General features: G+C 24.8%; 10 protein-coding genes across 10 annotated transcripts; 3 read left to right on the plus strand and 7 right to left on the minus strand.

The window, feature by feature from the left end:
• Window positions 1–30: 30 nt before the first annotated feature.
• Window positions 31–693, minus strand: AAJ76_1400041237 (hypothetical protein; the record flags this gene model as incomplete). The annotated part of the gene is made up of 1 exon (XM_024474028.1): window positions 31–693. The coding sequence occupies one exon, from the start codon at window positions 691–693 to the stop codon at window positions 31–33; it is 663 nt and encodes a 220-aa protein (XP_024331442.1).
• A 141-nt stretch (window positions 694–834) lies between these two features.
• On the minus strand, window positions 835–1,323 carry AAJ76_1400041867 (hypothetical protein; the record flags this gene model as incomplete). Its single annotated transcript, XM_024474029.1, has 1 exon — window positions 835–1,323. One exon carries the CDS (start codon window positions 1,321–1,323, stop codon window positions 835–837), a length of 489 nt encoding a protein of 162 aa, XP_024331443.1.
• A 67-nt stretch (window positions 1,324–1,390) lies between these two features.
• On the minus strand, window positions 1,391–1,954 carry AAJ76_1400042498 (cdk-activating kinase assembly factor mat1; the record flags this gene model as incomplete). Its single annotated transcript, XM_024474031.1, has 1 exon — window positions 1,391–1,954. The coding sequence occupies one exon, from the start codon at window positions 1,952–1,954 to the stop codon at window positions 1,391–1,393; it is 564 nt and encodes a 187-aa protein (XP_024331444.1).
• Window positions 1,955–1,982: 28 nt separating this feature from the next.
• On the minus strand, window positions 1,983–2,186 carry AAJ76_1400042730 (ribosomal protein s21e; the record flags this gene model as incomplete). The annotated part of the gene is made up of 1 exon (XM_024474032.1): window positions 1,983–2,186. One exon carries the CDS (start codon window positions 2,184–2,186, stop codon window positions 1,983–1,985), a length of 204 nt encoding a protein of 67 aa, XP_024331445.1.
• A 346-nt stretch (window positions 2,187–2,532) lies between these two features.
• On the minus strand, window positions 2,533–5,175 carry AAJ76_1400045719 (hypothetical protein; the record flags this gene model as incomplete). The annotated part of the gene is made up of 1 exon (XM_024474033.1): window positions 2,533–5,175. The coding sequence occupies one exon, from the start codon at window positions 5,173–5,175 to the stop codon at window positions 2,533–2,535; it is 2,643 nt and encodes an 880-aa protein (XP_024331446.1).
• Window positions 5,176–5,313: 138 nt separating this feature from the next.
• AAJ76_1400045858 (transcription initiation factor tfiid subunit) lies at window positions 5,314–5,625 on the plus strand (the record flags this gene model as incomplete). Its single annotated transcript, XM_024474034.1, has 1 exon — window positions 5,314–5,625. One exon carries the CDS (start codon window positions 5,314–5,316, stop codon window positions 5,623–5,625), a length of 312 nt encoding a protein of 103 aa, XP_024331447.1.
• Window positions 5,626–5,719: 94 nt separating this feature from the next.
• Window positions 5,720–8,797, minus strand: AAJ76_1400049341 (exportin 1; the record flags this gene model as incomplete). The annotated part of the gene is made up of 1 exon (XM_024474036.1): window positions 5,720–8,797. One exon carries the CDS (start codon window positions 8,795–8,797, stop codon window positions 5,720–5,722), a length of 3,078 nt encoding a protein of 1,025 aa, XP_024331448.1.
• Window positions 8,798–8,985: 188 nt separating this feature from the next.
• AAJ76_1400049530 (triosephosphate isomerase) lies at window positions 8,986–9,696 on the plus strand (the record flags this gene model as incomplete). Its single annotated transcript, XM_024474037.1, has 1 exon — window positions 8,986–9,696. One exon carries the CDS (start codon window positions 8,986–8,988, stop codon window positions 9,694–9,696), a length of 711 nt encoding a protein of 236 aa, XP_024331449.1.
• A 263-nt stretch (window positions 9,697–9,959) lies between these two features.
• Window positions 9,960–11,726, plus strand: AAJ76_1400050504 (hypothetical protein; the record flags this gene model as incomplete). Its single annotated transcript, XM_024474039.1, has 1 exon — window positions 9,960–11,726. The coding sequence occupies one exon, from the start codon at window positions 9,960–9,962 to the stop codon at window positions 11,724–11,726; it is 1,767 nt and encodes a 588-aa protein (XP_024331450.1).
• A 12-nt stretch (window positions 11,727–11,738) lies between these two features.
• On the minus strand, window positions 11,739–13,412 carry AAJ76_1400053956 (multidrug resistance protein atm1; the record flags this gene model as incomplete). Its single annotated transcript, XM_024474040.1, has 1 exon — window positions 11,739–13,412. The coding sequence occupies one exon, from the start codon at window positions 13,410–13,412 to the stop codon at window positions 11,739–11,741; it is 1,674 nt and encodes a 557-aa protein (XP_024331451.1).
• Between the last annotated feature and the right edge of the window lie 50 nt (window positions 13,413–13,462).

The raw sequence follows: 13,462 nt of genomic DNA on the forward strand, positions 1-13,462 counted from the left end.
TATTGTTTTATTAAAATTATTTATACTGTATTAAATTAATGGAATTTTTCTAATTATTTCTAAACAAGTTTTGCAGAATTTATAAAATTTTTCTGTAAGAACAAAATTCTTATCTAATATAATTTCCCAATTATTTTTACAACATAAATGGCATTTAACATCTTCTATTTTCACATTTGTATACCGAAAATAATCAGTAATATTTCTATGAACCTTAAGAATGTTTTTTATTTTTATCTTGTAAAATTCTTTATTTATAAAAAAAATAATGTCTAGTTTCGACTCTTTAATAAGACTTTTAATAGGAGTTGTAAAATCAACAAAAACTGTTTGGGATGTACAAAACATATTTAAAATTTTATTACGCATCACATCATCAGAAATATCACAAATAATAAAATTTTTTATGTTAAAAAAATAAATATTTGATAACTTAGGATGTATAAGACATGCTAAACGATAAAAAGATAGTTCACTATTAACAGTAAATGTAAACAGTCTTTCTTTAGGTTTAGAAAATAAACATGAATAATAAATGGTTTCAACTAAATCATCATTTGTGACAGAAAATAAATCTGCATTCTCTAAAATTAAATCATTATATTTATTAATTTTATTATTTTTATAAATAGTGATTTTATCTAAAATTTGTTTGTCAATTTCGCAAATATTTTTTTTTGATGAAGGGTACATTTTTAAAGAAGTCAGATTATTAAAATAGCACTTTTATTTTAAAAACAAAATTTAAACAATTTTATTCAAATCAAAAAAAATATAAACTAGATTATAATATACAAAAAAAAATAATACTAAACATTAAAATTAAGTTTTTATTTAATTTTTTCTAGAAAATATTTGTCTTAATACTTCTTCCATGTTATCACACACAATTTGTTTATCTTCATCGTTTAAATCTTTACCAGATTCTATTAGTTGTATATATTTATCTAATTCTACATGAATTTTTTGTTTATTTTCTTCTTCTTCTTCATCATCACAAAGTAAATGTTTAAATATTTGTGCCGTTCTATTGGGATCACATCCATCGATAAACGATTTAAATTTTTTATTTTTAGTAATTTTACCTCTTTTGTAGTCTAAGAATTCATTGGATGGTTTACTAGACCAATACACCTTGTCTGGTACACCATATTCCTTAAAAATATTATTATCACATCCTTCTGTTTCTTTACAATTAAAAAAACCTACAAATTCGTTATGTATAATAATTTTATCTTTATCTGCTCCTGTCCGTTTTACTATTTCATTTTCAATATCATCTTTTTCACATTTGAATTTTGTACCATTGATTGTAGAAAACATGGGAAAAAGCAAATCACAAAATAAATCTTTTTAATTTATAATCATATTTAATTAATAAAAGTATATTTTACAAACTAATTAAAAATGAAATTATAAAATCTTTTGATAATCCACCACTAAGACTGGGATTTAAAATGTTGCCAGGAATCTCAATATCTCTATATTCCTGTATTAGTGGTTTAATAGATTTATCAACAACAAATACTTCTTCTAGCTCAATATTCTTTTTCTGTGCTACTGCTTTAGTTGATGCAGCTGCTATCTCATTTATTTTCTTTTTAATGAGAGAATCACTTTTGTATTCTAAAAGTTCATATACCAAATTTTCTATTTCTTCTAGATAATCATTATATTCAACAGGTGTGTCAAAATCTTCTTCTGTTTTTATAAATCTATCTAATTGTCTTCTAATTCTACATTCTTTTTCTACTTCTATATCTTCAAAAGTGGCAGACATGTAATTAACTTTACGAAGTTCTACACCACATTCAGGACATTTATTTATGCCATTAATGTAATGTCGTCGTAGACATGATTCGCACATTTTATGAAAACACGGACTAATAAAAAGAACCATTTCAGGATTCAAATAAGAATCTGTCTTACACACAGGACACGTAGATTCTAACATAAAAGGGTAGAAAAAATAATTTATTAATTTAATAGTCATCACCATAAATCTTGTCTGTTAAATATCCATCAGATAACCCATTTTTTCTTACTACTCCACACACATCATAAGTAGATATTGTATCTAATAATCTGCCATTTTCATCTATGTCAGCTAGAGTAATCTGAACACTAGATTTATCTGAACTAGCTATTGGTCTTTTAGTAAATGAGCATATTCTTCTTTCAAACATATTAAGGGTACAAAAAATATGCATAAAAGATAAAAAATTTATTTACAGTTAAAACATAAAAAGAAAATGTTTATATAATTTGTATAAATTATAAAAAAAGTTATTTTTTATTATAAAAAACAATGTTAATATTATGGCATAGCTATTGATGATTTAAAGCTATAATAATTTACAAATTGTTTTTAATTTTGTTAGTAAAAAAATGAATGATGGGACTAAAAGATGACAATAAATATATATCACAGTTAATTAGCAGTTGAAAATTATACTAGAATTTAGTACTCTGTTATTCAAATATGTGTTTCTTCTAACTTAAGATAAAAAGTATTTACAAAAATTAACATACCTAATTTTTTAATGATTTTTGCCTTTTAAAAAGAATTTTAGGTATCTTAAATTTTAGAAAATCAACTAGCACAATAATTTGCTTATTATTATCTGTTGTAAACAATTCACTGTCCTTAATTTGAGAAAGTATAACAATTAAGGTTCTTAGTTCATCATCATCTAAACTTTCAAGTTCGATATACGTCAATAAGTTGTAAATAATGTCATCAATGTTTTTTTCATAACCGTCCTTGATGTACAGAATTATTTTTTCGAGTAATGCAATTAGATTTTTAGAAATCACAGATTCTAATTGCTCTGGTTTAATTATAAATAACAGCTCTTCTAAATCTTTATTTGTTCCTTTAAGAACAAGCTCAATGGCCTTATTAAAGTTACTTGACTTAATGTACTTTTTAAGTAGAGAATGTTCTTCTGTACACTTTAAATACGAAATAGCGTCTTGTAAATCTTGCATGTATTCAGAATCTTTAAAATTAGACATTTCTGCGACGACTTGAACTCTCATTTCATCCATCGAAGCTTCAACAACAGGTAAAAGAGAATCACAAATAATCTCTTTTGTAAATTGCAATAACTTTTCTTCATCAACATGTTTATTACTAAATAAAGTAATTTTGTTACTTAACTCATCTACAAGTTTGTTTACTTTTTTTATTTCTTCTTTAACATTTTTATCTAAGAAATCTAACAAAGAGCTAGTTACAGCATTCATACATTTGTCAACCAGCTCTATTTGATTTTGTTTAGATACACGCTCGAATTCATCAAATCTTTTTTCTAACCTAGAAAAGTGATTTAAAATGCAAGATTCAAAATCCATATTACTATTTTTTGTATTAAATAAGACACCAAATGAAGGACTTGATTTTGTATCTTCATTATCAGCTTTTTCTGAGAGAGATGCGGATTTATTTAATAAACCATTTTTACTTTCATTAGAAGAAAAATGTGAACTGCTTATAAAAGGATTATTATAATTTTCAGTAGTAGATGGTTTTTTATTATCTAGCACAGTGTTAAGTTCTAAAGGCGATTTAGAAAGATTATTATAATCTTCATTATATTTACCTAACGCATCAGTAAAAAGATTACAATAATTATTATTACTAGTATTAATAAATCCATTTGTTTTATTCAGAATTGACTCAGATTGATTTTGTTTAAGAAAATGACTTTCAGTATTTCGCAATGGATCCGATACCCCGCCAATCACAGTATTCCGCTTATCAGACATTAAATCATTTTGTCCAAAAATAGAATTTAAACTTGAAGGCGAGTATTCATTTTTAGTAACTGGCCTCGAAAAAAAGTCCTTATTTTTACAAAAAGAGACCCCATCAAACAATGTGGAATTAACTGTAAGATTTTCCGCACTTTTTGATGAAAAATTAAACTTTCTCGAAATGCTTTCATTGACATCATTATTAACAAATATAGTATTCTTATTATCTGATGAATCTTCTAGAAATTCTTTTTCAAAGTTAGCATCATTTGACGTTTTAAAAGGATTATAAATCGCAGAATTAACGTCAGGCTTAGGACAAATATTACTTGTCACATCACCTAAAGAATTACTTGAAACATCTTTAGAATCAAAAGACAAGTCTCTTATGTATATAATATCCTGTAAATCTTTAGATTTGGGATCATTATCTTTCACTTCTGTAAATTTTCTACACAAAAAGCACAGAATAATATTATTTAGACCATTAGAATTGACAGAAAAATCTAAAATGTTAGTAGGACAAGAAATCTCTTTAACAATAACAAGTTCATTTCTTAAAACATCAACAAAATACATTTTATATCCAATTCTACAACAAATCATTTTAAAAACAGCACAAATTTTTACAATATGACTAGTACTTTCAATAATCAATTCGTTTTTTATTTCAAAGTTATTATTAACCAATGAAAGTACAACTCCTTCTTTGGTTTTGTTATAAATAACAATTTTATCGGAAACCTCATAAACACTATCTCCTTTTGTTCGAAATTTTTTACCTGCTGCATCAAAAAAACTTCTACCGTGGTTTATGTAAAGGCCTTTTGATAACCAAAAAAACGATACAGGAAATGTAGATGTAATATTCTGCACAATTTGTTTTGGTTTTAAATATCCATTATCTTCCGATACAAAATTTAAAAAATATTTGTCTTTTTTAAAAGATAAATAATAAATTTCATTGTTTTTTTCAATCATTTGTAAAACATTTCTTGAAATAATAGTCTTATTTTCATTTATAGAATACTTTTTAAATCCTGAATATGACAATTTGTTTTGGCTGTCCAAAGTAACAATCACACATTTGGGACTGCCTGAGGATTTCTTTTTAAAATTGTAGAAACACGCATCTTTAATTGTAAATGGAAGAAAAATATGAAAATTTTTGAACTTGTTGTCAAAAAATAATGTTCTTCCATCAAATGTAAAGAATATTTCCCCTTTGTAATGTAAAATTATCGGAGTCGATGGTGTTGTAATAGTGACCGGTTGAACTATAACACTCTGTATAATATTATAATTCCATATCAATTTATCTTTTATTTTGGACTTGTTGCTATTAAATAAATCAATAAAAATATTACTCGTATCTTTCTTTATCGATTCAGCTATTTCATTAACTTTTTTGTCCATAAAATGGGTTTAAAATTTCTTCTAACAATTATAAATAATTTAGATTGATCAAATTTTGACAGCTCGAATATTTGATTTTTGTCTGTTTATAAATGTATTTATGCATGACTTTTTTAAAATTTATTAAATCCTTTATTTATGCGTGAAGGAAAAAAAATATCTTTTTTAAAAGAAGTAAGAATGATGTTGTATGGATTTGGGGATGTGTCTTGTCCAAGAAATGATACTACTGAAGTATTACATAATTATGTAATAGAATATTTAACAATATTACTTGTAGATACACACAATATGGCTAAGCTTAAAGGGAAAACTAAAACTGAAGATTTGCTCTATTGCATTAAAAGAGATAGAAAGAAGTATTTAAGAGTAAAACATTTATTGATGACCAATGAAGAGCTTAAGAAAGCAAGAAAGGCATTTGAAATGAAGGAATATGAAAAAGAATAAATTTATTAAAAATAGTTATTATTTCACTACACTTGACTTTTTATAATATAATTTTTTAATCAAAAAACAAACAAATTTTTAATAAATAATTAATTTATTTCAATTCTTGACTTTTTAAGATTCTTTCATTTTTCAAAGCAATTTCTTCTTCTAAATCTTCATCAGTTCCAAATTCATAAATTTTTACACTAAAATCTTCTAAATGTTCCCTAAACATTTCTTCATTTTTTGACAACTCAAACAGGCCAGCTATAAAAACCTTTAAAGATTTCTCTGTTATGTTCGAAAAACTTTGTGAAAACAATGACAGCATGTGGTTAGAAAGAAGCATAACATTAGGTTCAGAATTATTTAAGCTTGATATATTGCTAGATATATTAATCATTAAAGCTAATAAAGAAGATTGCAATTTAAAATTATGCTTTGTATCTTTGTCGAAAATAATACCTAATAAATTCTCAAGTGTTAAAATGTAGTTCTGTGAGAAGAATTGTAATTGATTAGTTTCAAAACACTTTTTAAAAAATAAAATTAAAACTTTTAAACCTAAATCTGATATTTCTCTCATACATGTAATCGAATTTAAAACTGAATTATAAACAGGAACAAACAAATCACTGGCATATAAATTGGAAAAAAATGTATTAAAAGACGACTCAAGAAATTCTTCAATAAGTTCTAAATAATTTAAAGATATTTCAGGATTATTATCCGCCTTCATTACGTAAGGAATAGAAGGTTTAAGTAGAGCTGAATTAAAAAATAATTCAATCTGTACATATTGTATGTTTTTCTCTTTATTAATATTTTTAATTATACTTTTTCCCAAAGAAATAATTAAAGGATCTTTAAACTTGGGATTATTATTAAAATCATATATTACTTTTTCACAAAGTTGTGTAATAAATTGTTCTTTTGTAAATTTGGCATTAATAATCTCAATAAATAATTCATTAATATTTGAATTTATAGTTCTACTATTTGCTACAATATCTGGATCATTACTCATTAACATCATATTATTACTTAAGTCGTATAATTTAAAATACAAAGGGAACAAAGATTCGTAACTTGAATCACATGAAAACGGTAGAAATTTGTAAATCAAAGAGTGAGACTTCAAAACATGCGAAATCATTTTGACTGTTTCAACGGAGGAGACAACATTTACAAGGTTAGCTAAATATTCATCTGAAAATATATTTGTATCACAAATAGAACTTAATAATTTTTGTATATTTTTAAGAATTGTTTCTTTATTACTTTCTTCTCTAGGAATTTCCTTAATAATATTTAGAACACCTTCGTAAATAAATCTTTTTTGATAAAATTCTAACGATTTAGTAATATTTTTAAGATTCTGTAGAATGTAAGTAAGAAAAATCATATTATCTTCTCTTTGCAGTAAAACTTCTCTTGGACATCTTTCTGCAATTTTATAAAAATTGTCACAAGCCATATCTTTCACACCTTCGTGTGATTCGTCCATAAATTCAAATAACTTTTTTACGACTGTTTTTAAGAAACTTTTATTATGCAAAAGAAACCTGTGATATTGTCCTATAATAAACATAATATTAGATGCCACAACCGCTTTATCAAATCTAGAAGGTCTCATATCACACAGTACAAGTAAATATTTCAAAATAGAGACAAAAAAGTCTCTTTCTGAATTTTCTGTAAATACTCCTGATATACATCCTATAGCCCAACATAACTTATTAACTTTAGACCAATCCCATTTTTCTACTTCTAATTGTGCTCCCGTTTTCGTAATAAAATATCTTTTTAAATCATCTTCGATTAAAAAAGCCAAATGATACAAGCATGATTTCATTTTTTTATAAAAATCAATCTGATCTGTTTCTATTAATTTATTCTTAATAATTTCTCCGTATTCATTAACAATAATAAATACTTCTTCAGGCCTAGGCATTTTTTCTACTAAACAATTTAACAATTGCACTAAAACACCTTTATATTCAAATCTTCTTAAATTCCTTCTTGGTTCCCGATTATTAAATGGAAATTCGGTGTATAAGTCGAAAACAAATTTATTCCAAACTTCAAAAAGTACTAAAAATATTTTAGAATCATCAATCCTAGAAAATAAAATCATATGCTCCAAAGCAATTCTTGTAGTTTGTATATTTTTCGACTCTAAAAGTGGAGTGTAAAATTCAAAAATACTAGCAAAAAGTTGCGAAAATCTAAAAATAAAATTTTTTTCAGAAGTATCCATGTGTCTGTAAATTTCAAATACTTTTTCTTTTGTAAACTTTTTTAAATATAATTCTAAAAATTGAAAGGCATTCAAAAATATAATCCAAATTTTTTCTTCATTAGCTTTCATTAAATTCACATTATTAAATAATGACTTATCCCTTCCTAAATCTACTATTTCAATTAAGCACATTAAACTTTCTACACTGTGTGATGAATTAATATGTTCACAAACTAGTTCTACAATGTCCGTTAAAAAAATAAAATCAACAGGCATAGAATTTACAAATCCAGAAAATGTTGATAGAGTAGTTTGCAACAATGCATCATCTACAGAATTATTTTTAGAAAACTCTAAAATCATTTTTAAAAAATTGAAAATTGTTGGAAATTCTTGTTTCATCTGATTTCTCAAAATTCTTTTTTTGACAGTTGTGATTCCATCATTCAATTTTAAAAAAATATCTTCATTAAGTTTCTTTAAAATTTCAAGTGTATTTTTACAAACATCCATAGAAATTGAAGTAGATACGTTAATAAGATCAGAAATAAAATTGGGCCATCTTTTTGGCCAATCACGTTTAGCTATTTCAACAATAATTCGATTTAATTCATGTAAAACATAACTCTGACAATTTTCTTTAGTCTTCTCTACAACCATCTGAAAAATATAATCTCTTATTCCTTGCTTTATATTTTCTTCTAAAATATACCATTTAGTTTTAACTGTTTCTTCTAAAATTTGTAAAGCAACATAATGCGATTGTTGCTGTTTAGAATTTTTTAGTATAAAATCTACTTTTGTCCAAGACGTACTCTGATTTTTAAATTTTAATAGTATTTCTTCTGATTCAGTTTTTTTACTTGATAAAGGATCACTAGAGTTCAACACAATATCATCAAATACAGATATGCTAAATTCTTTTTCTGAATTTAAGAGATCTTGCATAAAATAAGGGGCACTTTTTACTTGTTAAAAATCTAAAAAATCAATTAACAGAAAGGGATGTATAAATTGTTAAAATAAAATATTATTACAAATAAATTAAAGATAATAATATTTTATAATTCAAATCTAATTGATTAATTTTTTTATTGGTTACATTTAGTATTTAATTTTTCTAATTCATAAATTTAATGAAGCCAATAGTTGTAGGAAATTGGAAAGCTAACAAAAACTTCGAAGTCTTTAATAAAATACCATCAAATCTAAATAATATTGAAGTTGCTATAGCACTCCCTCACATCTATATTCCGCAAACAGTTAATTATTCTAAACATCATATTTCGATTTCGGGACAAGATTGTAGTAAATTTGAAAGTGGCCCTTACACGGGAGAAACTCCTTCTTCTTTTCTGAAAGAAAATCATGCCAAATATGTAATCATAGGACATTCAGAGAGAAGAAGATACTTTTATGAAAATTCATCAGATTTCACAACCAAGATTAATAATGCACTTGCGGCAGGACTTGGAGTAATCTATTGCATTGGAGAAAATTCTTTAGAGCGTGAAAGTAATGAATATATGAAAGTATTGTATGATCAATTTTTTTCGGTAGTAGGACAAGGGATTAAAATCGATATCGCTTATGAGCCAGTATGGGCGATAGGATCAGGTATTATTCCGAAAAAAGAAGAAATTTCTGAGGTAATTGAACACATCCAAAGATGGTCTAGAAGTATTAATGTATCTGGTAGAATATTATATGGTGGTTCTGTATCTTATGATAACATTGAATTATTACACAGTATAAATAAACTTAAGGGATTTTTAATAGGTGGAATTTCTTTAAAAACAGAATTCGTTGATATCTGTGAGAAGTATAATAGTTTAAATGGCCAGTAAAGCTTTTATTAAAAAAATTAAATTTAAATATAATTTAGTCTTTTTTAATTTAATGTTGCATAAATTAAAATATTAAATCCAGTAAATTATTTGTTTTTAATTATATTGTTTTTGTTTATGTTAATACATGTTAAAAAATATCTTATCAAATTTGTTTGTTTTATATCTAAAATTTATCTAGCATATTAATTAAAAATGTTTTATATTTATTTTGTTTTAAGTATGAAACAAATTGTATAAATTGCATCGGATGCAAATAACAAATGACACTGAAAACCAATACCTCTCTTTCAATTTTTATTTCTGAAGTAAGAAATTTAACAAAAGAGTCTTTTATTAAAAAAGTTATAGCAGAAAGAAGAAAATTATACTTAGATAAAAATATTACTTATTCAAAGATCCTTTCTTTAGTATATTTTGTTATAAATGATATTGATGTAGATCCAATTATTTTTGTTAATGCTTGTGGTTCATCTGATTTTGATGTCAAAAAGGCGGGATATCTTGGTTTAACGTTGTGTAAAAATTCTAATCTTCTTATTTTGACAGTAAACACTGTAATGAATGATCTTAAATCACCCGTCTTTAGAGAATGTGCTTTAAACTTTCTATGCAATATCCAAGTAAAACAGAGAATTTATAACGATCTTTCCAATTTTATCTGTATATCAAGTACTGCCGATAAAAACATTTTAAAAGGTGTAATTGCCAAGAATCGACTATCAAATTTAAGTAAAATATCCATTGTTGGAAGTAGTGATACACTAGCCTACGTTAAGGTACAAATTTTATACGATAAATTGATTGATGGAGAACAAGTAGATTTAGCAGATAATGATATATTTTTTGTTATATCTATTTATAATACCGTTAAGTGCCCCTTTCTTAAAGTAAAGCTTGTTCAATTATATATTAAATTTTATGAAATGAAAAGATTAATTCCTAGAGATTCTTTGTTTTTAGATTTGCAGGCCGACATAATAAAACCCAAAGATATTGTTAAACCATCTGTTTTGATAGCATTATCAACTGTTATTAGTGAGTTTTTTATTATAATAGATAAAATTAATAGTAAGATAGAATTTTTTATTTGTCGATTAATAGATTCAAAAAATTGTAATTCGAGATTAATTGGGTTTAATTTAGCAAAAAAATACGGGTTATTTAGCAATAAACTTATTGATAGATCGATTAAACTTGGTATAAATGTAAAATATGCATTTTCAACAATAGTTAATTTATTAAATAAACAAAATTATAAAGAAATTTACCGAAGAAAAGAAGAAATGAGATTTGTTATGGATAAACATATGATTGATTTTAATGAATCAAACGAAATTATACTTAACTTGTTGTTAAATATATGTAGATATGCAGATGAAGATTTTCTAGTAAAAATCTTACTTATTCATCCTGATTTAGCTTTTAAAAAGGATATCAGCTTAAAGCTTTCAGAAAAATCAAAATGTGAATTATTCAACAAAATTTTGAGTAATCAAAATGTGGAATCAATATATTTATTTTATTTAATAATTCCCAATAATATAAAAGACAGAAAATTTTTAGAAGAGATTTTTACGACTCACTTAACACTATTGATAAACAAAAAATATCCTAAAAAAGAAATTGTACTCGACAAAATGATTTTTTCTATTTGCAAATATAAAAAATTGGATTTTTTTGCATTAAAATTGAAAGAAATGTATAAGGAATTGTTTAAAAAAAATCCTAAACTAGAAATTTTACAGATCATTTTAAATGGAATTTTTCTATTCAATGCGCGTGCAGATACAAAAATACATTATATTGATGAAGATTATTTTTTCCAGTACAAAAAAGTAAATCAGGATATTTTACATCTTGAAATGATTGAAAACTTTAATATTGTAAAAATTACAAATGAAATAAACGAAGATGTGCATTTTAAAAAAGAGGGCATGATTTATACTTGTGACGCAAAAAATTCACAAAAAATACAAATATTTATAAGAAATTTAAACAAAACTTATACAGCAAATATATATTTATAATCTAATAAAAGTTTATTTTACTTCTGTAAAAATTTTACCATTAATAAATTTAAAAATTTTAGGAAATTTTTTTACATGTCCATAATCATGACAAACAACTAACACTGTTTTATCAAAGAACCTTTCTCCCAAAATTAAATCAATAACATTATTTGACGATTTTTCGTCTAGATTATTAGTAGGCTCGTCAAAAATGTAAACTTGAGCCTTCGATAAAAGTGCTCTAACATAAAATATTTTTTGTCTTAAACCACCATTAATATTCAATCCACGTTCACCTAATATTGTGTTATATCCATCTTCTAATTTTAATATATCCTTATGAATGCCCATTTTTTTACATTCTTCAACAATAGAGGCAAATGGCTCATTGTTTCCGTAAGATAAATTAAAAACAACAGATTCATCAAAAAGAATCGTCTCTTGGGGTACATATGTAATAAGCTTTCTATATTTCGTTATTAAAATTTCATAAATATCTATGTCATCAATAGTGACAGAACCAGAATCAATATAACACAAACGAGTCAAAATTTTAGATATCGTACTCTTTCCAGAACCATTTTTACCAAAGATACAAGCCTTATCTCCCTTTTTTAGTACAAAATTAATATTTTTAAATATTTGTATGCCGTTAATAGAATATCCAACGTTTCTAAAAACAATTTCTTTTTTAAAGGTATCTTTTACAGAAGTTCCTTTTACTTCTTCATTAATGACTTCTAAATAATATAAAATAAGTTTACTAGTAACTAAAGCTTCTTTATACTTTCTAAATATTCCTGAAATATTTTCAATAGTTTTTTCTAAACTCAAAAATGAATCGTAAATATTTCTGTATTTAACAGGATTTGAAACATTCTGTAACTGTAAAATCAATATAGAAATAAATGCTGCCAGTAAAAAGATTATGTCATCCATAAAAGAAAGCAAAACCACTGTTTTATTATGCTTTAATGATGCAGCTTTCCATAGATTAAGCTTATTATTATAATCTTCTAAATGATAATCTTCTGTTTGAAATGATTTAATGATTTCATAATTTGTTATATCTTCATAAATCAGTTTGTCACAAATCCCTCTGGCACTGTTCATATCTTTTTTACATTTCATAGCTACCATAGCACCTTTAATGTGAATAAAAATAGCTAATATTACAATAAAAAAACAAAAATATAAATGAATTTTTGACGTATTTCTATAAATTAATAAAAAATCTGAAATAAAATATCCAACTTTTTGCAACAGCTCAAGAATGCAATGCTCAAACAGCTTAGACATGGCGAGAGACCCTTCACTAATTGCAAATTGTGTTTTTCCGCTAGATAAATCTATACTGTCTCCTGCCTCATATTTCAATATTTTTAGTAGAGCTCTTTTCGAAGTATTTGACTGAAACAATGTACTACAACACAGAATAATGTATTGTGAAGATGATGAAAAAATTGAATACAAAATATGGCAGATAAAAATAATTTGACAATCATTAGTTAAATTATTCGTCGAATTTAGATCATATATTAATTTTTTTAAAAAATAAGAAATTACATGTTTTGCTAAAATCGAAGATATTAAAACACAAAACATTAATTTAATATTTTTTACATCAGATAAATAGTATTTTAGACAAAGTTTGAGAATTCTAATTTCAGTAAAATTATTTTTTTTAGATGAGGATATCGACATAGCCTTGGGGGTAAAAAATTTAACATTTATCCAAATTTTGTTGTAAAATA

This window comes from Vairimorpha ceranae, assembly GCF_000988165.1.
Source record: "Vairimorpha ceranae strain PA08 1199 chromosome Unknown NODE_14, whole genome shotgun sequence".
Classification (NCBI taxonomy): domain Eukaryota; kingdom Fungi; phylum Microsporidia; family Nosematidae; genus Vairimorpha; species Vairimorpha ceranae.